This window comes from Prunus avium, chromosome 6, assembly GCF_965620075.1.
Source record: "Prunus avium chromosome 6, drPruAviu1.hap1.1, whole genome shotgun sequence".
Taxonomy (NCBI): domain Eukaryota; kingdom Viridiplantae; phylum Streptophyta; class Magnoliopsida; order Rosales; family Rosaceae; genus Prunus; species Prunus avium.
In genome coordinates, this window is record NC_142289.1 from 1,761,220 (window position 1) to 1,785,920 (window position 24,701).

Sequence of the window (24,701 nt, forward strand, 5' to 3'; positions counted from 1 at the left end):
TCTCCAATGGTCGGGTTTTATGGAATACGGGTCCCTCTTTCTTGATATTTGCCCCTGTCTCACTCGGGCGAGTTTAAATACGGGCCGAAGCCCAAATAAACAAAAAAGACTAACTGAGCCCTTCTTACGCCGTCAGATTCCAAAACGCCATAAGGGAGAGTCAAACAAGTGCAGGCCCAATGATTCCTTCTTCATTTCGTTGCAAAATATTATGTATTTAAATTTCATGAAGGATAATTTGCTGTATTGTTGAATCAAATAAAAATAAACTTATGAAGGGGCATAAATAGAGAGGATTGATTTGAATAAAAATAAATAAATAAATATAGGGGATTGATACAATTTATGTGTGCGTGTATAAAAGTGTAATTAGAGATCAAAATCAGATGTTTAGTTATAACTAACTCCTTGGCACACTTGTGTCTATTGGTTTTTTTAATTACATAATTAAGGGCTTATTTGGGAGTGATTTTGGATAGCCCAAAAATCACTTATATGAAGAATCACTTCTTCATATAATCACTTTAAGTTATTTTAAGTGATTTTATGAAGAAGCACATGAGAGCTGCTTCTCCCTTAAATCACTTAAAATAACTTAAAGTTATTATATAGAGAAGCACGTGGGAGGTTCTTCTTCCCAAAATTGATTTTGGCCTATCCAGAATCACTTCCAAACAAGCTCTAAGAAAGATAAAATGGGTTGTTACATAAAAATAAGACCAATGTTCTGATTTGTTTTTTTTATGTTAAATTTTGTTAATAAAAAAAAAGTATAAATTGACTATATAATCCTCATTCATTTAATATTTTCACTTCTTAATATTATTACTAATCAAGAGTAATTTTTTGGTATTTTGAATGTTTCGCCATTCTCCGTATATGCTTTATATATATAGATTTCTATAATATGCAAAGAGAAATTGAAGAAAACCTAAGGAACTAGGAATGCAATAGCAAAATTATATTAAGGAACCAAATTACACGTAAATTTCATTAACATAAACAATTAAAATTCTAATGATATGTTTAGTACAAGTGATTACGTGAGGGAGGATTTACACAAATATTTATTAAGTGCTTAGGGGTTTTGAATCTCTATCCACATTGGTGCATTCTAATGATATGTTTAAAAGTTGTTATGTTATCTTTCAAGTCTCCTCAAATCTGAAAATCATTGTACCGCCAATGTTGGCCCATAAGGCCCACTAAGTCAAAAGCGTTTATAGCCCAAAAGCGTTTATGAACAGTCACTGCGTCTTCCAGTTTCTATTTGTTCGGTTCTTCAGTTCACTCTCTCTCTTTCTCTCACTTTTATGGTACACGTGTCAAGCAGGGAAGTCCTATTAGAAAACTAAGACAGGTATAAATACCCACCAGCCAACGACCTCTCTGTCATCCTCCTCGATTTCGCCGTCTCTCACCCTCCCTCTCTTCCTGCAATTTGATCTCACCAGGATCCCATCAATGGCCGCCATCTCAGGAGCTTCTTCGATCTCCCTCCGCTCTACTCCGCCTCGCTCTCATCAAAATCTCGTAATCCCAGTCTATTGTCATCATTTACCATTTCTCTGCTTCATTTTTTCCTTTTGAATATTTTTATATAGTTTAATTGCCAGTGATTTTTAATTTTAGATAGAATTATTGAATTTGGTGCCATTTATTTTTTTTTTAAATTTTCATTTGCCTTATTTTTTACTGGTTGGTTGCTGATAAAATTCAGTGATGTTACCTAATGCTACTGTTGAGATTTTACAAGAATTTGGATAATTTATTTTTTCTTATTGTACCCAACTACCCATCGATTCATCTATTGCTTTACTAAATTTCAATGGGATTTAGGTAGGGGTTTTTTTGGGGGGAGGGTGGGTGCGTTTGAAACAAACAACTTATTGAACTCTATTGGTATGCTCTCTTTGATTTGAATATGAACTGAAGCATTCATGGTTGAACAGGCATTGTCCAGGACTAATGGTTTGAGGTCAATTTCACTTTCTGATTACGGAAGAAGTTCCCTTTCTTTCGGGTTGCAGCAACGTTCAATACGCCTTTCTGTTTCCTGCGCTGTATGTATTTTTATATCATAAGCTGAGAGCCTTTCTTTGTTTCATTTATTCACAAGTCTCAAATCTTGTAAAAACTAAATGCCTAATAATATATCGATAATCATCGTTAATGTTAAATGTCCTTGAGCAGGCCAAGCAAGAAACAGTGGAAAAGGTGTGTACGATAGTAAGAAAGCAACTTGCATTACCAGATGACTCTGCAGTTACCGGCGAGTCAAAATTTGCAGTTCTTGGAGCTGATTCTCTTGATACGGTAAATTCAATATTTGTTAAGATGCTACTTACCATTTTCTTTATCCTGCATTGTTTGTCTTCCTATAAGCATGCGGCTTTTGTTTGCTAGAGATGGGGCATTGATTGGTACATTATATTGGTTCATTTGTCTTCCCTTGGATTTCTTGTTAGCAGGAGATATATTTTATAAAATAGAAAAACTGATACTGAAACGGATTGAAAAGTGAAGATATAATGTTTGTTGTTTGATTTGATCCATAAAGAGTGAAGAAATAGGAACTGTTGGGATGTTTGTTGGTACCAGGATACCAGCTTTTGTAATTCTCTTGCTTTCAACAATGTTAGTGGCTAGAATTCATTTTGGTTTTGTCTACCCATGTTAAGTGTTTCATTTGGTGTAGTTGTCATGTTGATGTAAAACGGCATGCAGGTTGAGATTGTGATGGGACTTGAGGAGGAATTTGGTATTAGCGTGGAAGAGGATAGTGCTCAGAGCATTGCAACAGTGCAGGATGCTGCCGATCTTATTGAGAAGCTCATTGAGAAAAACAAGGCTTAGAGATAGTAATCAAAGCAAGAGTCCGCCTGCCTATTCACTTCTTAGCCTGCTTTAGACTAGTTGAGTTGCTAAATATGAAATTATGAATTTACTAAGTTGCGTTTCTTTGTTTGTTTTTTTCAATTATATATTTTTAATTATATTTTTCTAGACGCCTATTTTAAAAGGTTTTGTTTCCTCCAGCAAATTAAATGTTGCTTCCATGAGCTAGTATTGGAAAGAAAAAAAATGCAATAGCTAATTACTGTAATCCCAGTATTACAGTCTCATCGTAAATTTTTGCTGAAATTTGAAGATGATAAAACAATTTAGATGATTATATGCTGTCGTAAGTTGATTACAATTACTATTTCTCATTGTAAAATACAGAACTTGGGAATACATCTGACCAACTAATTTATTTTGAAAATAAAAAAGACCAGTTAAGTTCGTTTCTTTACAGGCATGCATGCATTCAAAATGTCGATGCCTCAACATACATAAACCTGCATACTCAAGGCAGTGATGGTGGTATAAGTCTTAGAAATACAATTTTCATTATTTTAGACTGAAAAAGCAACCCAAGATACAGTATGACAAAAGATTCATTCAAGATACAGCATGACAAAAGATTCATTCAAGATACAGTATTGACTTCTATATACAGCGAGTGCGGTGACCAAATCATCTTGTGATCAAGTGTTACTGCATCACTCCCAATCAGCATCAAAGAAACCAGCATCTTTCATCTCTGAATAATACACATTCTCCAAATGTAGATCTTCCTCCTGTTTTCATCCAAAGTACAATTACCAATTGGGAAAATAAAACAAAATAACACTACCACTATCTTAAAAAGAAAAACACAAAGTCACAAATACCTGGAAGAAGTCTGCCAGAAATGTTACATACAAAAGAGGAAGATAAAGGGCATGATAACAGACAACAGTGGCACCATAGAGCCTGCAAATAAAAATTTGAGAAATATTTAAAGCAGTACTTTAATATTTGAATAAAATAATGGTCAAATGGAAACTTCAGATCAAAGACCAATCTACACACATACCAAAACCCAAATCCAGCCCCATTTCCAGTAAGCCCGCAAGCAAACAGGGCTAGTACGTTCAACATAAACATGACCGCAGTATACTTGTAGAATGCAGGTCTTGCTGTAGAACAAGAACAAAGACATCAAAAGTTTGTTCTATTAGACAGCTATGAAATTGATGTAAACATCATATGAACTTACCTGGTAACCTTTCTCTCCACTTGGAATGGTACATGAACAATATGAAGCCATAAATTGCAGTAATCACTAGCCTGTGGACAACCCACAAGTCCCACTTCATCCGATCTGTACGATCTTTGTTGTCAACGAATAATGGAATTCCAAATCCAAATAGATAGATTGCCTGGAAGAGACACAATATGAAATTATAAGTCCATTATGTACCATGATAATGCTTCATGTGAACAAAATAAGCATGTCAAAGGAATTAGCAAATTGCATTGGGTCAATCACCCTACAACTACAAGTTGGGAGCTAAGAGTTCTGGCATATGCCACTAGCAGAAAAGGAGCGAGAATGAAAGTCCATGCTACCTCCACAGTCTCATATTCATATTCTAGAAGTAACTGGCAAGCATAGCTAGCTCTGAATGGTGAAAATCCATTTTGAGAAAAACAAGACTGATACCTTGAGAAGTATATCCAAAACAACAAGGACCCCTGAGACAACGAAAGTCCGTGTCAAAGCTTCCAGTCCACTTGCATAATTCCCTTGGATCAAAAATGCCAGCAAGCTTACTTCCAAAAATAGCATCCCGGAGGTTGTGAACAAAGATAAGAAATTCCAGGCTAGTTCTTTTCCAGGAGTGCACTCCCATGCCTGCGCCAAAGAAGTGACAATTCAACCGGATCTTAGCAAAATTGTCAAGAAATGCCTCACAAGGAGAAGTTTAGACATAAACTACGATTTGAATACACAAAACTTGAATAACCGTTATTCCCCACCTCAAATACAGCTACCAAAACAATTCAAAATACCCAAACAGCAATCATTTTCATATTATTCAGAGTAATTTATGTTATCTACAATTTACCTTTGAAAAGCACACGAAATTTCCATAACCAAATATCCTTCACACTTTATTGCAGCAATTATAACCAAAGGATCGTTAAGAAAATCCAAAACAATGATCACAGGAACGGTCTAACATTAATAATCTAGAACCTTAAATTTTAGCTACAACCATTCTACTATTCAGCTTAAAGGTTCAAGGTAAAATGAAGGATCAAGGCAAAGCTACAAACTTCAAAAGGGGAAAGAGCCACGAACCTGTAAACAGCACCAAGCAAGATTGAGCAAGCTAACAAGCCAAAGGCACCCATAGTACGCAATCATAATATAAGACCGGCCATGAGAGAGCTTCGAGAAGCTTTTCCTTGCTTGATAGGCCAAGTACAGGACGAAAAGAAGCGAGGGTACAATTAGAGCGACATTGTGAAAAGCCCCATGGCACTCACCAAGCCAGCTGTAGAATCGGGAACCCGAAGCCCCTTCGCCTAGAGTTGAATTTGAGCCCAGGGAAAGTGAAATTGGGAGTCCAGGTTGTGAGGGAGCCTCTTGAAGAGCTCGCATTTTTTAATTCTGGGACAAAACAACCCTAATTTCAGTGACCCTAAGAGCGATTTGGGGGTTCAACTCGAAAACCCTAACCCTAGATAATGGGTGTGGTGGAAAAGGGGGATCCTTTATGCACTTGGGTGTACAAGGAAATAGCAGAGTCCACTTCTTCACCTGCTTCTTTACGATTGGTCAGAAGCGACGACTGGAGGTTTGGACGTAAAGCTTGGCGGGTTTAGGGACAAGCAGTACAACCCGATATACTTTATTCGGATTTTTTCTACCCGACTTTTAGATTTCTATTATTATTAAAGCAAAATATCTTCTTTTTTATTTTCTTTGCCAAGAAGAAAAATACCATTAAAAGAGAGAGTGGGCCAAATCTGTTGTTATTGCTGTCTTTCTTTTTCTCTTTTCTTTAAATTTTTTTTTTATTATTTATTTATAGAAAATCTGCTGTTATTTAAGTGACAAAGAAAGCTACCAACACTTGAAGAAATTTCGGATTATAGTAAAGAATTTTTGGTTTTTTTAAGGATATTTCCTATTGAAAGGGGGCGATAGTATACTAAACTCACATATATTATACGGATACTAGGACTCAAACCTAGGATCTTTCCTCGGGGAGCAATTGCTCCAAACCACTAGTCCTCTGCAAAGATTTTGTGTTAGATAGTTTGACATGGTATTTTTTTTTAATAACATGGTATATTAGTAAATTGTCAAATATTTAGCACCAAACGATGATACTAGCACCAAATTCGAATTGTTACTTAGCACCAAAGATCAGGGGCGGGTATGATATTTCATAATCTTGAGGGAAAGTTTTCAAAAAAAAATAACCGTTACTGATTCAAACCAAACGTGTTGTAATGAACGCCAAAAGCTCTAATTTTTCTCCCTCCGTGCCTTAATTTTCGGATCATTTCCTTTGAAAACTCCAGAATTCCTACAAGGTTGGATTTTTGATTCAGTAGGATTTCATTGAAGAAAGCTAACTTTGGATTAAAAAGCTGTACAATTTTACTGGGTTTGAAAAAGTCTTATGAAATCTCCTTTGAATTAATTCTGGGATAATGTGATATTATTGAGTTTTCTTGTGTTACAAGCAATGGCATCCCATTAAGGCAAGGAATTTGAGGCACTAGAACTGCATTTGCCTTGAACAAATCCACCGGAGCAGGTTTCTTTCTGCTAAAGATAAAGAATTCAACTTTTGTTTGTCTCTTGCTGTATGTGTATGTATTTGCCTTGGTAATTTTTCTTGGTGTTCATCAAATTTCAATGGCAGTGGGGCGGCAGTAGCCATGGATCGAATGAGGCCGGTGTATGTCAGGCAGAAGAGCGGTGGCAACACCCCCGGACCACCAACCTCTCCAATGATGTCGCCAATGCACCACCATGGGAGGTCGGGGTCGGTTGGAATGGGGGGTGCCAAGAAAGCGCAGCACACGAAAGCTGCGGCTCAAAGACTTGCACATGTGATGGCCAATAAACCAACTGAGGACGACGATGAGGACGACGATGACCTTTCTTATGATCTTAGCAGCTTGTCAAGCAGCACAGGGAGCATCGGACTTGCCGGTGGAAGATCAATGCGCCCTCGCTCCCCAATGGTAATGGGCTTGTGGGTAATGTTCTCTTGCCAGACTTTGATATTAATGAATTTAACCGTTCAGATTCACAGTCTGACAAGAGAACGTTTACGAACACTTATATTTTTAATGTGTTGTTATATTTTTATGAACATCATACTTGGTTGAATTGAAACCTAAATGTCGTTGTGCTACTATTAGTCAGTTCGTACTGTTCAAGATCAACCTACATCTACACGCACAACACCGGGTGGCCGATCATCTCAATCTGTCAATCCTGTGGAACAGCCATCTTCAACTCATTCAACACCAGCTAGCAGATCATATCAATCCTTAAACCAAGCAGAACAACAATCATCTGCTCATTCAACGCCAGCAAGCCGACCCTTTCAATCCATCAACACTAAATCCACCAACTCTGCTGCCGAACAACCACATTCTCTTCGTTCTTCGATAGCTACTAGACCATCGCAGCCGTCTAGTTCCAACGAACAACCTACCTCTGCTCGTTCTATGTCAGCCATGAACTCTGTAGAACAACCACATTCTATTCGTTCTGGCATGGCTGCAACTCGATCATCTCAGCCTACCAACTCTGTCGAACAACCTAGCTCTGCTCGGTCTATGTCAGCCATGAACTCTGTAGAACAACCATATTCTATCCGTTCTGGCATCGCTACTCGATCAAATCAGCCTACTAACTCTGTGGAACAACCTACCTCTGCTCGTTCTTTAGCCGCTGCTCGTCTACAATTAGGAACCAAGCCAGTCCACATGGTACCAGCTAGTGTACCTATATCACTTAGGCCACCCTCTTCTGCAGATGGTCCAGTTGATAATCGGAGAGAGCCAGTACCTATATCACTTAGGCCACCATCTACTGCCATTCTATCAGAAGCTGCTGCAGTTGACAATCGGAGAGATAAAAGGTATCAAGCTTTCAAATGTGTACTACTTTGTGAATCATCATCTCAATTCTTTATTTATTTCTTTTGGTATTCTGTTGTTCCATTTTTTCTTTTCTTGGGGAGGGGTTGAAGGGTTAATGTTGTAACCTTGCAATGTCATTTTTCTTTTTGCAAGTCCAGATTATGTTATATGGCTTTTCCAATTAATATGGCCTTTGAAGACAAACATGCTTTAGATAACTCAGAAATCAAAGTTTTGTTTCTAGATAGACTTGAACTCTATGGGACGATTGTTCGATCTTGGAACAATTACAGCAGAAATCTCCTGTTTACTCATACATGATTTTATGAGAGAGACTCAACATAGTAGCTCATGTTTCGATTTTGTTGTTGCTTTGATATAAAGTAGTTCTTTAATGTGGTTTGTTTCAATTCCGTTTAACAAGTATGTCTTATATCTAATCCTTTCTAGCTCTGGTCAATGAGCAGGTTGTCTTTGGATTTAGGCAGTTTAAACATGAGAGAAACTAGGACTCAGCGTTCTTCTGCTTTACAAGATGAGGTATGTAGTTACCTGTGTTTTATTACAACTTATGGACACTGCTGTGACATCTTTCGTCTCCTTTTTTTTTCTTGTTTAGAACACTGTTAGTTATATTATAAGTTAATAGACTTTAAATTTTAAGTTCATAGGCGAAAACTAGAAAATTGAAAAGGAAAAGTTATCAAATTGAGACTCAACTGATGAAGTGTAAATTTCATTGCAGCTTGACATGCTACAGGAAGAAAATGAAAGTTTACTTGAAAAGGTGATGCCAATGCATTTTTTTCTCTATAAATAATGTCAAATTGTTTGAATTTGGAAAATAAGCTTTTCCAGACCTAGTTAACCATCAGAAAGTGCTGCAATAGACATCTTCAGTTGATCCAATTTAATATAGTGCTCTCTCTTGGACATTGCTATTGCAGCACCAACTAAGCACAAGGTTTGCATTTTGGGAAATATGAAAGAGATCCACTCGTGTAAATACATTTTTGATAATTTGATACTGTTATCATATTTGTTTTTGGCACTCCATTTTGATATGTGCTTCCCCAGCTTCGACTTGCAGAAGAGAGGTATGAGGAAACAGAGGCAAGAGCTCGACAGCTCGAGCAACAGGTAATGTTTTATACTTATAAACTATCAGTTTTATTGGTTCATACACTTTTTTTCTCATACTGTAGTCGTATCTAATTGTTTGTATGTTCTTTAGGTTGCTACTCTTGGAGAAGGTGTAACATTAGAAGCCCGTCTTCTAAGCAGGCAAGCCTCAAAGTTCTCATGTATTTGTATTTCCAGATTGATTATTTAGAGGATGCTAATTTTCATTTGCTTGTCTTCAGAAAGGAGGCAGCACTGCAGCAAAGGGAGGTGTGTGTTTCAACATATCATTCATATACCTACACCGTTACACAGCACATGTACTATGTATGTGTATGCATACATAGCACATGTCACTAACTTTATTAACATTAATTTGTGCATATTGTCTTTGAAATGCTTTGGTTTTTAGACAGTATCATTCTCTATCTGGTCTAATTCAAGTTGATTGAAATATAACCTCACCATGAGTTAGAACATGTTCCTCACAGGCTGCTTTGAGATTGGCTGCACAAACTCATGGCGGCAGTGGTGGCGGTAGTGGTAGAAATGATGAAGCAGAGTATGAACTGAAATCGCTTCGGATTATGACTCAAAGAATGATACTTACTCGCGAAGAGATGGTTTGTTCTCAATTTTTTAGCTCATATTTATCCGTTCTTGTTTCGCCTTTTTTACATGATTTTCAGTGTTTTTATCTTAGGAAGAGGTGGTCTTGAAGAGATCTTGGCTTGCTCGGTACTGGAGTTTATGTGTTGAACACGGTAAGTCGTTAAGTAATAAATTCCAAGATGCATTTGTGTTCTTGAAAAATTCCTCAGGAGGTGAAACATATCATTTGCATTTCTTTACTAAACATATTTTGCATCCAATTGCATTGCATCTAATGGGAAGTAGAGTATTTTGGCAGGTATTCATGCTGAGATTGCCACATCAAGATATGAATTCTGGTCAGCTCTTGCTCCTCTTCCTGTTGAAGCTGTTTTAGCTGCTGGAGAGAAAGCTAAGGAGGAGATAGGTAAGTTGAGTGCCTCAATCTTTATTGTTTCTTCTGTATGTTTGTCTTTGCCTTCTCTATTTGAAGGATGATATTGAATTTTTTCATTAATTCAATTCTGTTCAGAACACAACGATCTAGATATAGATGAAAGAGAAGATAGTCCACGCAATTTGAATGAACTCTCGGGAGAGAGAAACATCGAGAGCATGCTTTTAGTGGAGAAAGGTCTGCGCGAAATAGCTTCATTGAAGGTTCTCTTCTGCATTCTTTTCTGCAACCCTGTTAGTCTGGATGCTGAAAAAGGGTTATGTTCACTGCTATACTTGTAGACCTGCATGTTGACTATTTTCTTATTAGCAAATAAGTTAATAAAACAGAAAACAAAACTTGTCTTTGAATTGATCTGTAGATTTGCATAGCAATGACCAGTTTTAGTGTAATTATCTCAAAGGTAGAGGATGCAGTGGCGCTGGCGATGGCTCAACATCGACGACCCAGTTCAATGAAAACTGGTCTATCAGGTGAAGGGGTTCTTGATTTGCAATTGAATGATTCATTTTAATCAATATCAGACCATGTGTATGTGCATTGTGTACAAATGATTATTTCAAGTGACATTAGCTGTGTGCAAAAGTAAACCAAAAGGATCAAATAAACCAACAGAACCAAAACTGTCCACTCCATATGGGGCTAAGTGGAAGAGTAAACTAAGTGAAACATCATGATAGTTGGCTGATGACCTTCTTCCTCCATGCATGTAGAGTTGAAGCTACCAATTGATGGACAGTTTGAAGCATTTGGTAAGATTTTATCCCAAAAAACATAATTTATAATAACTTAATCTTCTGACATAAGCCATGCCCTGAGTTGTTGATAAATGCGTTTGATTTCAGAACTAAGCAAAGAGGAGTCTGAAGATGTGCTTTTCAAGCAGGTAATTTATGACACCTTTTGCCTTCTTATTTTCGATAAAGTGTAAATATTTGTGTGAAAAATGCCATTTCTTTTGCTGGTTTGAGTTGTTTGTAGGCATGGCTTGCATATTTCTGGAGAAGAGCCAAAAATCATGGGGTGGAAGCAGATATAGCAGATGAGCGTTTGCAATTCTGGATCAACCACAACTCCAAATCACCCACCACTTCACATGACGCAGTTGACGGTGCATGCTCTTTCTTTCTAAGCTCTCTCTAATCATATTCTTTGTCTTATGAAATGCTTTGGTTATAAAGATTGGAACTTGCCATTGTAGGTATTTTGCTCTCTCTCTCTCTCTCTCTCTCTCTCTTTAACATGACAAATAGGGTATGAGCTTAAAGCCTTAAATTTGATATGCAGTTGAGCGTGGCCTTCTGGAGCTGAGGACGTTGGGCATTGAAACCCAGTTGTGGAGAGAATCTCGCAAGTGGCTTGAGCATGATTCGATGCATAGAGCCCGAAGTCTGTCTGATTTCTGATAAAAAAGTTGGAGGCAGGCCTTCTTCATTGATATAATCTCTTCTCCTTCCTTGGAATAGATTCATTTTTGTACAAGTTTTCTGGTGTGGAGAAAACCTAGCTAAAAGGAAACACCATATAGTATTTAACCATTTATTCATATGGTGTGGCAAAATACAGATTAAAGTGAAGACTTTCTTTATATAATGGATCATGTACTCTCTCTGTAGCTATGTTCCAACAGGGCACACCTTACCCATCATGGGCAGGGAGCAACTAACATTTTCTCCACCTACCTATACCCTCCACTTCTTGGGTTAACCTTGAGGGCTAAGATCTTTTACCATTTTTAGCTAATTCCTTTAGCAAACCCTAAATCATAAACCACCAAGATGTATTTTTTCGCTTACTTATCAAAATAAACAAAATACGTTTTTCTATGTATTATAGATTTCTTACTTTATTTTGTCTTGTTATTATTACAGAGGGAGTCCAGTTCTTGACCTAATCAAATTCTGACCCATTTCCCCACCTACCCTCGCCACTTTAGCTCATTCCAAGGACTTAAATTTAACTATTTAGCTAATTACTTCACCTATATAAATAGCGTATTACTACTGGAACTTCAAGTACTTGAGTGCATCATTAAATTTCGTATATACTATATACGTATCTTATACATTCCTGCTATCTAATTGCTAATTCAAAAAGACATGGACAAGTCTTCCTCAAAACTGGCTCTTCTGGTTGTGCTCATGATCATTGCATCTGGTAAAATCTATCATTCTCGTCGTTTCGCCATACTTGATGTCTAAAATTAAATTAAATTGGATAACTCCCAAGATTCAATATCAACTAATGTCACAATATTCTACTCATTATATAAGTAAATAAATAATTAATTATTGACAGGTTCAGAGCTATGTGCTGAAGCAAAAAACGTCACAATAATAGATCCTTCTTGCCCCTACGATTCAGAATGCATGAATTTTTGGTGTGATTACCCCAGAGAAGAGGCGCGTCCCATATACATAATACATGCATTGTTTGCCTACATGTATACATTAGTAGAAGATGTTTTAGGGAATTTTCAGAATCAGAAATATGTTTTTTACAATGTTTTATTTTCTAGAGGTAATGACCATATTAATCATTTACAACTTTTGCTTACCAACAAACAACAATGATGCAACTTGAATTCATACTTTTCCGGAGAACAAATTTTTGTATTCAACCTTGAAATGCGTCCTTTTTGTCTCTGGATAAGATATATATATATGAACAAACACATGAACGCTTGAAAACTCATACATTACATACTTACCTCTCTTTCCCACGTGAGATGGCCCTATCACCTAATGCCACCACCATTTTCATGTCGTTTTCTTTTTAATTGAATAGGTTTTATTGTCGTGTAGCTGAGATAGGCTTCAACTTCAAGCCTGCATGAACTTCAGCCCACGTCAAACTAAGCCTAGCCCACCCAATTACTGTGAATTTCCCATTTTGCCCCAACGTGGGTAGGTGACGGTTGATTCTAGAATCATCTCACTACCGGCTCCCTACGCGTCTCACTATAGACTGGCTCTTAATCGCACACCAGTAGCTTAAAAAGGGTCAAGCACATCGGCATAACATCCGATTCAGTTCAGATTGGTTCTTCTAAATCACCACCGTCTTTCTCTGCTCTCTTTCTTTGTTTCTCTCTAAGGGGTGTTCTGAGGTAAAGCTCAATTCTTTCCTATCTGGTAACTTCAAATTTTCAGCCTTTTCTTTTTCTTGCTGAACAAAATTACATTTTTGTGATATGGGTTTGATTCTTTTATCTAAACGTTGTGCACAATAGCTCCGTTTGGATTTTAACTATTTATTATTGTAATTGTAGTTCGACTTTCTTGATGATCTTAAAGATCTGCCTTTTATTCTTCATAATATGCCAAATGTTTTTTTTTTCAATTTCCTGTCATTTTTTATTTCTTATTAAGAATTTGACGACTGTGACTGAGCTTGAATTCTTAATTATCTACTTGGATTTAGTGTTTTTATTGTTTGTCTGTGTGTTTGTGAGTTCCATGACTGATCATAGATCTCCTCAGTTCTCGCTCTGGATGAGCAGGATACTGGTTGCTCTGATTTTTTTTTATACAAATTTTCCGCGTGATTATATGTTTATAATAAATTTTTCTTGAAAGCTGAAAGCTTTGTGGAAAATATGGACTGCTATTCTGAGTTCTTACTGTTTGGAGTGTTTATGTAACAAAAAATGGAGCTGATAGAGCAATCCATGACTCATCTTAAATTGCTAATGATATTTTTCAATTTAAGTCTAGTTGAAAGCGAAACGGTTCAGGGCTATATAATATGTGTGTGTGTGTGTGTGCATGTTCTGCTCCATTAATTATTCAATCAGGTATTTCTTGTTGTTTATCTAATAGTTATTTTGCTTAGATCACGTTGAACCATGGTGAAAGGCGTTGCTGTTCTTGGCTCCAGTGAGGATGTTAAAGGAATCATCAACTTCACCCAGGAGGGAGATGGTATGTCAAATGCTAATTGATTATTCATGGGATGTATATTGCTACTGTACTGTTCAAATTGATTGCTTTTGTTTATTCCAGGCCCAACGACTGTGACTGGAAGTATTTCTGGCCTCAAGCCTGGGCTTCATGGTTTCCATGTCCATGAATTTGGAGACACAACCAACGGTTGCTTGTCAACTGGTAAGGACCATTGACCAGTACTTGTTTAAGTTCTGGTGGAGTTGGGGCAAGATCAAAGAACCAAAGAGTAAATCTCCCCTCTGTTTCCATAAATTTTATTCTTGTATCTAATGGTCAACTACCTTGTAGGACCACATTTCAATCCTGATGGCAAGCACCATGGTTCCCCTGAAGACGAGATTCGCCATTCCGGTGATCTTGGAAATATCACTGTTGGGGACGATGGTAGATATTGTTTTGCTTTTTGTTTCTGTTTCTTAATAGCCTGAACACCCATTTTGTTGTTTAGTGACAACTTTGTGGTCATTAAATTCACTTATTCCTTTGTCATTGCGTTTTGTTTAACACTCCTAAATTTCTCTATTTTTATTATTGCGCGGGAGGCATGGTTTTCTTTTTAGTTACATTGATAGGAAGGCTCAAACGGGAATTGAGTACGTCAATCTATGTCTATTGCGACGATTTGATACTTTCTGAGTTTAATGTGTTTTATTTTTTTGCTTTAGGAACTGCAAACTTCACAATTATTGACAAGCAGGTATAATTGGCCTCCATGTTTAGTTTTAGTTTATGCTATTTGTAAAAGTTTTGTACTCCACCTCTCTTTGACGTTCATTTCCTCTTACATTATTGTTTGCAGATTCCTCTGACAGGACCACAATCAATCATTGGTAGGGCGGTTGTTGTCCATGCAGACCCCGATGACCTGGGCCAGGGTAAGTTTTAGTGCTCTCTCTCCCTCTCAAGTGTTTCCATCTTATAGCAATTAGCAGAATGAGCTAGTCAGTGAGATACACCTTTCAGTGGGTTTTCCCCACTCCACCTCTGTCTGTAGTTACGAGTAATTTTAGGCTGCTTCTCATTCCAATTGGAATACAATAGCTGCTGAATACGTGCAAATCATTTGGGACTTGGTATTTTTTTTGTTTTTATCATTGTTTTTTCTTGTGCCTCTCACCCTTTTAGATGAGCTAAAAACGCTGAAGAGTATTGGTTAACTGTCAGTTTCTAGTTCCTATGAGTTATTTTCTATTTCCATGTCAATTTTAATTACCATCTAGGTTTGAGCTGAAAAACCTGACAGTTCTGTTATTTCTCTACTTTGATCTGGCATCCATACCCCTTCTAATCCAATACTCATGTTGTACACAGGTGGACATGAGCTTAGCAAAAGCACTGGAAATGCTGGTGGCAGGGTTGCTTGTGGTAAGCTAATTGGATTAATCTCATTAAACAAAATGCTGATCTTACAGTTGTCGTCATATACTTTGGACTATTCTTGTTGTATGATCATATTAAGGTGCTTTTGACATCTCTGGAAATGGACGGTTATCCATGAAATTACATTGGTTTACTTGCAAATTTTGGTTTGCTTAGTTTCCAATAGAAATGAGAAGGGGAACTTGCATTAAGTTGATTCTATGCGGTTTATATATATATTGTCTTTTGCGTTCATCTGTAGAGGTCTATCTAGGTTGCAAATTTTTTATAGAGGTCTATGTTGCACAGTTTTTGTGTTGTATTGTATAGCCCTCTCTGTGTTGTATAGCATTTATAATTTATATTGTATTGTAGAGGGTGGTTGTAGAGGTCTCTCTGCGCTGCGTAGTTTTATATTGTTTTGTGAAAGTCAACTTGCTTATAATTTTATGTTCTGTTCTATTTTTGTGCAGGTATTATTGGTCTCCAAAACTGAACTTGATCACTAAGCACAAGAGAAGACATGCAGTTTCAGTTGAATGTACTAGTTTCTATAAGCTTTGAGAGGGGACTGAACACAAAACTCCTTTGAATAAGAAGATACATCTGTCATATTTGGCTGACGTTGTTTTGTTTGTTGCTATTTACAGAGTGCTTATGAGTTTGAGCGTGTTTGTTTCTTTATCTCTCTTCAATATCGCTGGTTCAAATTCAAACTTTAAGGATAAAGAGATTGTTTTGGAATATGTTTCTTTATAGTCGTCATTTGCTTTCAGAAATCTACTCCACTTGAAAGTGAAGAAGAATTTAAATATCCTGATGATGTTCCTTCTTTTTGGGAATATGTACACAACCGCCAAACTCTCACTTGGTTTTTAATTTAGATGGCATTATTCAGTTATATTGCATCATAACAGTTAGTGTGACTTTTGCAGCTACTTTTTAGCCTATTTGTAGTATTTTCTTATAGCTATATTTTGTTGAATGTTATTTCTAACTATATGGAGAGCAAAATCAAAGCAAATGGGAGAAAATGACAACCTTGCACGCTTGGGCCTTTTCCTCATTCGATCTGGAGGCCAAAATGCATACGTTTGAAATTTAAAGGGTAAAAACTAAAATTATTATCATTAAAGTCAAAATGCATTGTTACTATGAGCATGTAGTAGATTGAACATCGCCAGAATAATGCAAGACTGGTAGCGCGATGAGAGTATTATCAACAGTACTAGTGCTGCTTGCTACAAGTAGAAAAAGAGTCCTCCTCCTCCTCAATCGGCCGTGGAGGCGGCGACGTAGTAGTCATGATGAGTGGCGATTTGTTCCCTCGTCGCATTCAAATGGTTTGTGATGATATCAAGGTAATGCTTTGTCGAATTCAATTCATGTGCCTTGAATTCAAGGTATTGCTTTGAAAAATTACAACTAGTGTTGCCCGCGCCCACACTCTCCACCTTCGATACAACATCCCCAAACCCAAGTGCAAATTCTATAATAAATAAGCGAAATAAAACGCAAGGTACTTGTAATTTAAATGCTTAAGAGTAAAAATTCTCTCACGTCTCTAGATAAAAAAGTGACATTGTAACTTAATAAGCGAAATAAAATGCAAGGTGAGCAATTAGTGAAATAAAATGTAAAGTGCTTGTAACTTAAGTGATTAAGAATAATTACCGTTGCACCTAAAATTATGTGCTTGGTGTTTGAATTCGTGTACCCAAATATCACTTTTATAAAATAAATAAAAAATGTTAACAAAGCGAAGCTAAAAGGCCCATGGCTTTTAACCAAGGTGGTTGGTGTGAGTGGTCCGGCATTCTCATTCTTTAAGAGAGGTCAGGAGTTCGATCTCTGCTCTCGTATGGAATCACCACTTTGGCCAGCACTTTACCCCTTACGGGCCGATCCGGTGTGAGCGGGGATTAGTCTGGATTGTGGTTAAGGCTTAAAGGTGCCACCCGTAGTTGGAGCCCATCCAGGACCACCTCATGGTTCAGAACAAAAAAAAAAAAAAAGGCCCATGGTTTTTTAAGTACAAATTTTATGAATAAAATTTAAGTTCCACTTAGAGTTCACTAGAATTGGGCCAAGCGATCAGTTTTATACAGATTGGGCCAAGATTTGCTTAAAGAGAAAATCCATTAAATGATGTAACAGTAAAGCACGCTCGCTAGGAGGAAACAGAGAGAGAGAGCGTAAAACGCGCCTAACTGGTTCTGGCCGACACTCCTCTAGGGACCAAATTGCAATCGACTTCGTTAGCCTTTAACTGAGCGATGTCCAGCACGGTGGAGAAAATCTCAGGGGAGCTTCATATGAGGCCAGAGCTCCGCAAATCCTTCAACCTCCTGAAGACCCATGCGTCCAAAGTTGCCAATTTTACCCTCCAATGGCAGGACCTCGAGGAACACTTCCTCTCCATCGACAATTCCATCCAATCCAAACTCGACCAACTCCAAAAACAACAATCCAAAGAGACCCATCTCACTCCCACTCTGCAATCACAACCCAGTTTCAAAGAAACCGAATTGGATTTCCACGACAATTCTAAAGAAACCGAATTCAATCCAACTGACCCCCAACCGAGTTCCCGAGCCGATATTAAAGATACCCAACTCACTGCAACCCTCCAATCCTTGAAAACCCAATTCAATTTCGTCGAAACCCAAGTAAAAACCGGAGAGTCTTTGCCAGAAAGTTCGAGTTGCAATGGTGTCCCAATACATGATGGCAAGGCATTGCTGTTGTATTTGATTGAGCATTTGAAAGAAAGGGATTCGGTGCGTGACCTCATCGCAAATGCGCTTAAGGTTTCGGTGGACGCTGCGAAGCTCGTGCTCGAGGCAGTAAGATGGTTTTATCCATCGGAGTCAACTGAGGGAGATGGGGACCTTGAACTCACTGTTGTTAGGAAAAGTTGTGTGCTTTTGTTAGAAGAGCTGATGAAAGTGAGACCTGTGATAAAACCTGAAATTAGTCAAGAGGCAATGAAGCTTGCATTGGTTTGGAAGGCAAAGGTGAGAGGTCAAACGACGAACTCTCTGGAGGTTTGGGGTTATTTGCAGCTTTTGGGTGCTTTTGGGTTGGTTGGTGAGTTTGACAGTGATGAGACTCTGAAGCTTGTTGGTTGCATAGCAGAGCGTAAATGGGCACCGGAGTTATTTAGGTCCCTTGGTTTTGCCAATAGAGCCTCTGGTGAGTTTTTGGAGAGCCTTTCTTATTGTTGTTCTTTTCCATCTTTATTAGATAGTTACTTTATGAATTGGTTTTGGTGGCCTAGATTATTTGTAGTTTTACTCTTAGAAATTGGATTATCCGTTGGTTATGGTGGAACTGTGTGGCATTTCTGTAAACAAAAGTATATATTTAAAGTCTGGTTAGTTTGAGTGCAACTTTCTAAACAAAATTATATAGATGTCACGTTCTAAGCTTTGATGTGATATTGTTTCTTTACAAAGACTTATTGTAGTTCTGTCCCAAAAGACTTATTGTAAAGAGGACAGTTCCTTATTTGATCACCCCACAATCCAGCATGGCCTGGCCATGAGACATACTTTTTGTATAATTTGGTGCTTTAGAGTTGTTGCAACTTGCAATGGCAGTTTTTGTTACCAAAATGTCGTCTTTACCTTTGTTCATGATTATGGTGTTTTAGTAACTCTCGTCCCTTAATGAACATGTTATCAATAATGTAATGATAAATTATTCACACCAAATATGAGATGTTAAGAAAATTTAAGAAGATTTTTCATACTTTACAGTTTCATTCTAAATGTGAATGATAATCTGTCCTCCAAGAGTTACAGCCCCAATTGTAGCATAAAAATTGGGTTTTCGTAGAGATATATATAGTTTGTCAATTGAAATGGTCTGATGTATATCTATGGCTGAAGCAACAATTTTGTGAACATTTTTAGATCAAAACAAATGGAGCCTTGTTATTATTTGGAAACATGTTTTAGAAGCTTTTAATACGTGACAAATACTGTGCATATTTGGAGTTTCCACTAGTCTTTGAGGAGTATCAAGTACATGGCTACAGGGAAAGAAAGTTTGTGGTACCTATGCTTTCGTTATTGTGTTTGTCTTCTGTTATTTGCTGCTAGAGTTTCTCCTATTGTCATGTTTCATTAATGTTTGTGATTCTTCATCATTTTGGACCATTTGGCTGTTTTTATTTTATGACGGTAGTCTTGAACTAAGAAAATCTATATTGTTTTTTTTGCTACCTCTGTTAAACCTACAAATTTGTTTTGTCCTGCAGATTTTATTCAAAAGCTTGTATCAGAGAACAAGCGACTTGATGCTATTAGATTCATTCATGCATTTGAACAGCTTGACAAGTTCTCCCCTGTACCCCTGCTTAAAGAACATTTGAAGTTCGCCAAAAAGGATGTGAGTTGCAAGAGGGGGCAAGATCGTCTTAGTGCACAGGTATAGGTTTTGTTTCTTTTGCCTCTTCAACCCTCCTTAGACTCAGATGAAACAGCCATCTTTTATGTACTGTATCTCATTAAATTAAACCCCATGCAGGATGAGGCCAGAGAGAAAGAAATAGTCGCCCTAAGAGGCATAATACGATGCATTGATGACTACAAGCTTCGCGTTGAACCACAATATTCTCCTGAAACCCTCAGAAAACGCATCACACAGTTGAGAAGGCAGAGAAAAGAGAGGAAAGCAACTCTAACAGCTCCTGGCCGCGAGGCTCAGGTGCAACACCTGAGTGGAAAGAAACGTACTGCCCCTGATTCAAAGACTCAACCAAATAAGCAGAGCAGAAATAAGCATCAGCGGACAGCCCCAGCTTCAGCTGCTCGAAATGCTTCTTTTAGAGAACCAGCCACAGTACATTCTATACAGCCATCCTATCTTCGGCAAGTAGGCTTGTTTGAGAGTCGAGGTACAGAATACTTTTTAACATCAGCTGGAATGCCTGGACAAGCAACCACTCCTCCCAATACTTCATATGGAACCACTTCCGTCTTTAACTCACTGCGAGCATCTCATCATCAGCAAGGAGGCTCATTCTTAGGTCAAGGTGCAGAATACTCTTCTGGATACTATGATTCGGCACACTACGCTCCTGATACTCATAATAACTTATCCGCTCGATCGTATGGTTTGGTGGGTTCCTCTCCTGTTATCCATACCCAGCACTTGACAGCTCGAGACTATGGGTTGAACTCAGCAATTGCGTCCTATGGACTGGAGGGCAGTAGTCATGTGTCCTCACATATGAGTCCGTTAGCCACACGATATGGGACAAGCATAGCTGCAAATGGGAGGAGTGGGCAGTTTGGATCAGCAGGAAGCCCTCCACCCGTTCGCATTACAAATGGGAGCCCAAATAGTTCCATCGCTTATGTCTCTAGGGATCCAGTGAGGATGCCTAATTACAATGACCGGTCAGTGTCTTCCAGTAGTGGATATGGCACCCTGTCTCAGTGCCCGCCATCTATTTATCACCTTTAGCACAATCCTGGCGTTCCTGGTAATTTATACTCAGTTGTTGGTATTTCTCTTCTGTGTTATGGTTATGGGTTTGTGTTCGTGTTTTTCAACCATTAGTATAAGAGAACTGTATTCAATTAGATTTTTTAGCTTTTCAAAGGGTGGTTTCGGGCGAGAGCATATTTATATCAGGGGTCGTTGCCTTACCCGCTGAAAATTACAAGGCTGGTGTCTGCTCCAGATTTGGAGCACGTTGAAATTAAGATCCTATTACAAAGGTAAAGATTAATGTTATGTGTCGCTTTACTTGGGGTCCGGCCTGATTCGACATTTTCATTTATAGTCATATGCCAACCCAACCCAACCCAACCCAACCCAAGAGGAATTGGGCCTACATGTTTGTGTAATGGGTCCAACTGGGGACTAGAAATTTTGAGTCCCACCTATGCACCTATGTCCCAAACCCAATTGCCAGCTAGACGACATAAGATCTGTGACAAAATTACCCATTTCCCAAACTAAAATGGTAAGCAGATTTTGCATTTAATTGAATTTCATCTGATTATAAAACACCTCACCATTGACAGACTCGTAACCATATAGCCGCGGCAGAGGGAGGACTTGTAGTGTCTCTCTAGATCTGGCAAAAGCGAAAGACCCCAAATGTAATTCGAAGGGGGCACTACGAATTCTATTTCAATTATACGAATCCTTTATTTTTCAAGTCTTCGTTCATAGATATTTGTGCTAAAAAATTAGACAAATTGATGAATAGATAAATACAGTGTTTCAAGAAATCACTAGAATGAATAATAACCAATAATTGAGCGATCAAATGATTTTGAATTTAAATTACTTTTGCAGATTTACTTTTTCAATAAATGCCTAAAAGATAGATGGTTGGGGTCATCTGAAGGTAAATACTCTATAAGCCCAATCACATATCATGGCCTATATTACATTTTGTATTTTCGAAAAGAAAAAACAATTTCAATTTTTTTTGTTGGTCTAGGAGAAACGAACAGCAGAACAAAATACACGGACAGAGCGCGAAAGCGATAAACACAGAGAGAGAGAGAGAGAGAAAAGGAGAGAGAGATGGGTAGAGAGGTCTCAGAGAGCTGCGTGGACAGTCTACTAACAGAGATGGTCTCTATGTACTGCAATCGACTATATGCCAATAAGCCTGAGCTCGCCGCCAGCAGGATCGACGCTATTGGCTACCAGGTCGGCCACCAGCTCTCCGAGCGGTACACCTTCCCGCACTCTATCTCAAACCCCTTTCTACGCCCTGCCCTCTATGATTGCTCTTCAATTTCATTTTATTCGAATAGCCTCTGTTTGATTTCATAGCAATTGGGCTTTTAGATCTGAAATGCGTATTTTCAAGTGTTTGATTTCAGACTTTTTTCTCTTTTTAGTTTATAAGAGTTTGGTGGGGTGTTTGGTTGTTGAGAAATTGTAGGAAAGCAGACCACCTGTATGCATATGCGGCCCTTGCCTTTTTATTTTTTGATCCCAATCAAATTATAGGAATAGGAGCAGTGAGTGAGAGCATATGTATCTGCTTACTTGTAATAAAAATGGAGGCATTTTTTAGGGTGCAGCCAGTGATGATTAAATTTTACTTGTTAGGTACACAATGGAGAGGCCTCGGTTTACTGATCATCTGGATGCAATTAAGTTCATCTGCAAGGACTTCTGGTCCGAGCTCTTCAAGAAGCAGATAGACAACTTAAAGACCAATCATAGGGTAAATTTTAGAATCAATTCTGAATTGGGGTTCTTTTTCATTGTGTGAATCTGATCAGAGTAAGATGGTCTTTGTTTATATTGTAGGGTACTTTTGTATTGCAAGATAATCGATTTCGTTGGGTTTCACGCATGTCCCTTGATCCATCTTCTGAAAACGGAGACTTATCTCAAGAGAATTCTGAGGCTGCGGATGAAAGCAAGGCAGCACAAGAACCAAACATGCATCTCCATTTCTCATGTGGAGTCATAAAGGGGGCTCTTCATAACTTGGGGATTGCTTGTGCTGTTTCTGCTGACACATCCCAGCTTCCTGCTTGTAAGTAGCTCTCTATTTAGCGGTTTTGAATTATAAATACATTTTCTGTGCACATTAAGTTACCTTTACAACCCTCGATCATGAATTGTCTTGGGGTTATTAATATTATGTTGCATGATGGTCATTGTTGCAGATTGTCTATTCATCAAGCTAACAATGCTTTTTGTTGAATTGGTTTTCCACGAATATAATCTCCTTGACATGTGAAGTCGGATAACTTGACTTACCTGCGATAATTCATTGCCCTCCACAATCCACTTATATGTTAAGCATCACTTATTGCGGTGTTAATTGCTTATGAGTATACCATTTCAGTACTCTTACCAAAACTTATTTAAGTTATGGTATTTTGAGCTACTGAATATAAATGTCCAATTGTTTCACACTAGTCATGAAATTCAATGGTCCAGTTATGGAATTGTCACGAGATGATTGGTCACCTATGCTAGTTGGTTTAATGGTCTTCAACTTATTCTAGGTGGCTCATCTTTAATTAGAGAACAGTGGATTACTTGGTAAACATTAAAAAGTGGAGAACTCTTGGGGAATTTTGCTGTGCAAGTTGCAACCATGCTTAGAATTCCAAGTTGCCTGGATAAAAAGTGACGAACTCAGCCATAATCTGTCTGGATAGCAGCACCTTTGAACCCTGTATGATCTGCTTCTGGGCTCAAGTATCTGTTTCCTATAGAATCGACACTTCTTAGGTGTATCATAGGTTTCGCCTTGACTATTGCTTGGGATATCAATGATGTCAGTAGATCCAGTAGCTCGTCCTGCAAAATTTGTTCTGCGCTAATGCTAGCATCAGAAGCCTTGACTCTTCTCCTCTACTATAGTCTTAATTCAGAGTTAACCCTTTTTTCACTCTAAATTTTTCTAAATTAGAAAGGATGGGTGAGTTTTATCCATGGGGAATTTTTCCGTGTTCTTCTTGCTCCTTAATTTCAGTTTGAATCAATAAATATCTGTCTATCTTATTTTATACTTGTTTTTCTCATCATTATTTCATGCACTGAATCTGACACGATTTTACGACCCTGTCGACAAATATTCCATTCATTATAGTTATCTTCTTGGTTTACTGGCACTCCCTGTTGTAATAGTAGTTGTTTGAAATTATTGAACAGGTTCATTTGTGGTTCGTATAAAGCCCTGATGAATGCTTCTCCAAGGAACTGTCAAAACAATTGGGGTTTAATTCATCGACTTATCAAGATTTGTAATCTTCTCTTCTCTCTCCTTTTCAAGAGTTTTCACTTGATTTCAGAATTGCCTTGTAATCTTCAAACTAACACGAGTATCTGGGAAAAATCTCTGTTGCAACTTGCAATGCTATAGGAGAATGTTGAAAAGCAAAAATTGTTTTTATCCTTATATGAGACGGTGTCCTCCTTGCATCAGGAAGTTTGCCTGAACAGAGACTACATGATTGTATTTTATAATTAGAATTATTATTTAATTATGTTTTATTTAGTGAAATCCTCTAAATTTTATAGGAATTAGGAATTTGATATGTGATATGATGGGCCTACTGTCCGTTCTCCTTGTAACTCTCATCCAGCTCAATCGTAGGTTTAAATGCCAGTACGAGTCTTAATGAACTCATTAAACTCCTATTAAACCAAATGCAGAACCGTTGGATGATTTTAAACTTCTCTCTAAATGAAATTGGATGGCTGAGACACAAAATGTTGGACAAGTTTATTTCTTT

General features: G+C 37.9%; 6 protein-coding genes across 8 annotated transcripts; 5 read left to right on the forward strand and 1 right to left on the reverse strand.

The window, feature by feature from the left end:
• Positions 1-1,341: 1,341 nt before the first annotated feature.
• Positions 1,342-3,006, forward strand: ACP1 (acyl carrier protein 1). The gene is made up of 4 exons (XM_021961704.2): positions 1,342-1,533; positions 1,953-2,063; positions 2,194-2,316; positions 2,728-3,006. The coding sequence occupies exons 1-4, from the start codon at positions 1,465-1,467 to the stop codon at positions 2,854-2,856; spliced, it is 432 nt and encodes a 143-aa protein (XP_021817396.1). The 5' UTR covers positions 1,342-1,464; the 3' UTR covers positions 2,857-3,006.
• Positions 3,007-3,369: 363 nt separating this feature from the next.
• Positions 3,370-5,723, reverse strand: CAND2 (Protein of unknown function, transmembrane-40). Its single transcript, XM_021961894.2, has 6 exons — positions 5,174-5,723; positions 4,532-4,723; positions 4,085-4,247; positions 3,902-4,004; positions 3,717-3,798; positions 3,370-3,623 (listed from the first exon to the last, which is right to left on the reverse strand). The coding sequence occupies exons 1-6, from the start codon at positions 5,474-5,476 to the stop codon at positions 3,546-3,548; spliced, it is 921 nt and encodes a 306-aa protein (XP_021817586.1). The 5' UTR covers positions 5,477-5,723; the 3' UTR covers positions 3,370-3,545.
• Positions 5,724-6,470: 747 nt separating this feature from the next.
• On the forward strand, positions 6,471-11,920 carry LOC110759774 (uncharacterized). The gene is made up of 17 exons (XM_021961902.2): positions 6,471-6,644; positions 6,753-7,077; positions 7,258-7,985; positions 8,454-8,526; positions 8,732-8,773; positions 9,064-9,126; positions 9,221-9,270; positions 9,351-9,378; positions 9,600-9,731; positions 9,812-9,872; positions 10,019-10,126; positions 10,232-10,359; positions 10,560-10,629; positions 10,870-10,908; positions 11,002-11,042; positions 11,138-11,267; positions 11,444-11,920. Exons 2-17 carry the CDS (start codon positions 6,769-6,771, stop codon positions 11,560-11,562), a joined length of 2,121 nt encoding a protein of 706 aa, XP_021817594.1. The 5' UTR covers positions 6,471-6,644; positions 6,753-6,768; the 3' UTR covers positions 11,563-11,920.
• Positions 11,921-13,103: 1,183 nt separating this feature from the next.
• On the forward strand, positions 13,104-16,208 carry CSD1 (copper/zinc superoxide dismutase 1). 2 transcript variants are annotated; one of them, XM_021961875.2, is made up of 8 exons: positions 13,104-13,265; positions 13,991-14,079; positions 14,161-14,262; positions 14,392-14,487; positions 14,769-14,800; positions 14,903-14,978; positions 15,415-15,468; positions 15,936-16,208. In XM_021961875.2, exons 2-8 carry the CDS (start codon positions 14,004-14,006, stop codon positions 15,956-15,958), a joined length of 459 nt encoding a protein of 152 aa, XP_021817567.1. In that variant the 5' UTR covers positions 13,104-13,265; positions 13,991-14,003; the 3' UTR covers positions 15,959-16,208. The 2 variants fall into 2 exon arrangements, with proteins under 2 accessions (XP_021817567.1, XP_088110999.1); XM_088254873.1 differs by having other exon boundaries at positions 13,113-13,290.
• A 1,434-nt stretch (positions 16,209-17,642) lies between these two features.
• On the forward strand, positions 17,643-22,004 carry LOC110759753 (FRIGIDA-like protein 1). 2 transcript variants are annotated; one of them, XR_015836707.1, is made up of 5 exons: positions 17,643-18,657; positions 19,727-19,896; positions 19,996-20,956; positions 21,781-21,832; positions 21,929-22,004. XR_015836707.1 is itself a non-coding variant. In XM_021961873.2 (3 exons), exons 1-3 carry the CDS (start codon positions 17,739-17,741, stop codon positions 20,935-20,937), a joined length of 2,031 nt encoding a protein of 676 aa, XP_021817565.1. In that variant the 5' UTR covers positions 17,643-17,738; the 3' UTR covers positions 20,938-21,222. The 2 variants fall into 2 exon arrangements, 1 of the variants encoding a protein (XP_021817565.1); XM_021961873.2 differs by lacking the exons at positions 21,781-21,832; positions 21,929-22,004 and having other exon boundaries at positions 19,996-21,222.
• Positions 22,005-22,014: 10 nt separating this feature from the next.
• Positions 22,015-24,469, forward strand: LOC110759754 (Transport protein particle (TRAPP) component). The gene is made up of 4 exons (XM_021961874.2): positions 22,015-22,166; positions 22,552-22,669; positions 22,756-22,987; positions 24,118-24,469. The coding sequence occupies exons 1-4, from the start codon at positions 22,015-22,017 to the stop codon at positions 24,144-24,146; spliced, it is 531 nt and encodes a 176-aa protein (XP_021817566.1). The 3' UTR covers positions 24,147-24,469.
• The last annotated feature ends 232 nt before the right edge of the window (positions 24,470-24,701 follow it).

Excerpts from the sequence above, each read along its gene's own strand:
- ACP1 (XM_021961704.2), top strand. The coding sequence starts at position 1,465 with ATGGCCGCCATCTCAGGAGCTTCTTCGATCTCCCTCCGCTCTACTCCG. Across the intron at positions 2,064-2,193 it reads GCCTTTCTGTTTCCTGCGCT|GCCAAGCAAGAAACAGTGGA; the intron begins GTATGTATTTTT and ends GTCCTTGAGCAG. Across the intron at positions 2,317-2,727 it reads GAGCTGATTCTCTTGATACG|GTTGAGATTGTGATGGGACT; the intron begins GTAAATTCAATA and ends AACGGCATGCAG.
- CAND2 (XM_021961894.2), bottom strand. The coding sequence starts at position 5,476 with ATGCGAGCTCTTCAAGAGGCTCCCTCACAACCTGGACTCCCAATTTCA. Across the intron at positions 3,799-3,901 it reads GGGGCTGGATTTGGGTTTTG|GCTCTATGGTGCCACTGTTG; the intron begins GTATGTGTGTAG and ends TTTTATTTGCAG. Across the intron at positions 3,624-3,716 it reads TTCTGGCAGACTTCTTCCAG|GAGGAAGATCTACATTTGGA; the intron begins GTATTTGTGACT and ends GGATGAAAACAG.
- LOC110759774 (XM_021961902.2), top strand. The coding sequence starts at position 6,769 with ATGGATCGAATGAGGCCGGTGTATGTCAGGCAGAAGAGCGGTGGCAAC. Across the intron at positions 9,127-9,220 it reads CTCGACAGCTCGAGCAACAG|GTTGCTACTCTTGGAGAAGG; the intron begins GTAATGTTTTAT and ends TATGTTCTTTAG. Across the intron at positions 11,268-11,443 it reads TTCACATGACGCAGTTGACG|TTGAGCGTGGCCTTCTGGAG; the intron begins GTGCATGCTCTT and ends TTTGATATGCAG.
- CSD1 (XM_021961875.2), top strand. The coding sequence starts at position 14,004 with ATGGTGAAAGGCGTTGCTGTTCTTGGCTCCAGTGAGGATGTTAAAGGA. Across the intron at positions 14,801-14,902 it reads TCACAATTATTGACAAGCAG|ATTCCTCTGACAGGACCACA; the intron begins GTATAATTGGCC and ends TATTGTTTGCAG. Across the intron at positions 15,469-15,935 it reads TGGTGGCAGGGTTGCTTGTG|GTATTATTGGTCTCCAAAAC; the intron begins GTAAGCTAATTG and ends ATTTTTGTGCAG.
- LOC110759753 (XM_021961873.2), top strand. The coding sequence starts at position 17,739 with ATGTCCAGCACGGTGGAGAAAATCTCAGGGGAGCTTCATATGAGGCCA. Across the intron at positions 18,658-19,726 it reads TTTTGCCAATAGAGCCTCTG|ATTTTATTCAAAAGCTTGTA; the intron begins GTGAGTTTTTGG and ends TTTGTCCTGCAG. Across the intron at positions 19,897-19,995 it reads AAGATCGTCTTAGTGCACAG|GATGAGGCCAGAGAGAAAGA; the intron begins GTATAGGTTTTG and ends AACCCCATGCAG.
- LOC110759754 (XM_021961874.2), top strand. The coding sequence starts at position 22,015 with ATGGGTAGAGAGGTCTCAGAGAGCTGCGTGGACAGTCTACTAACAGAG. Across the intron at positions 22,167-22,551 it reads GGCCACCAGCTCTCCGAGCG|GTACACAATGGAGAGGCCTC; the intron begins GTACACCTTCCC and ends TTTACTTGTTAG. Across the intron at positions 22,670-22,755 it reads ACTTAAAGACCAATCATAGG|GGTACTTTTGTATTGCAAGA; the intron begins GTAAATTTTAGA and ends TTTATATTGTAG.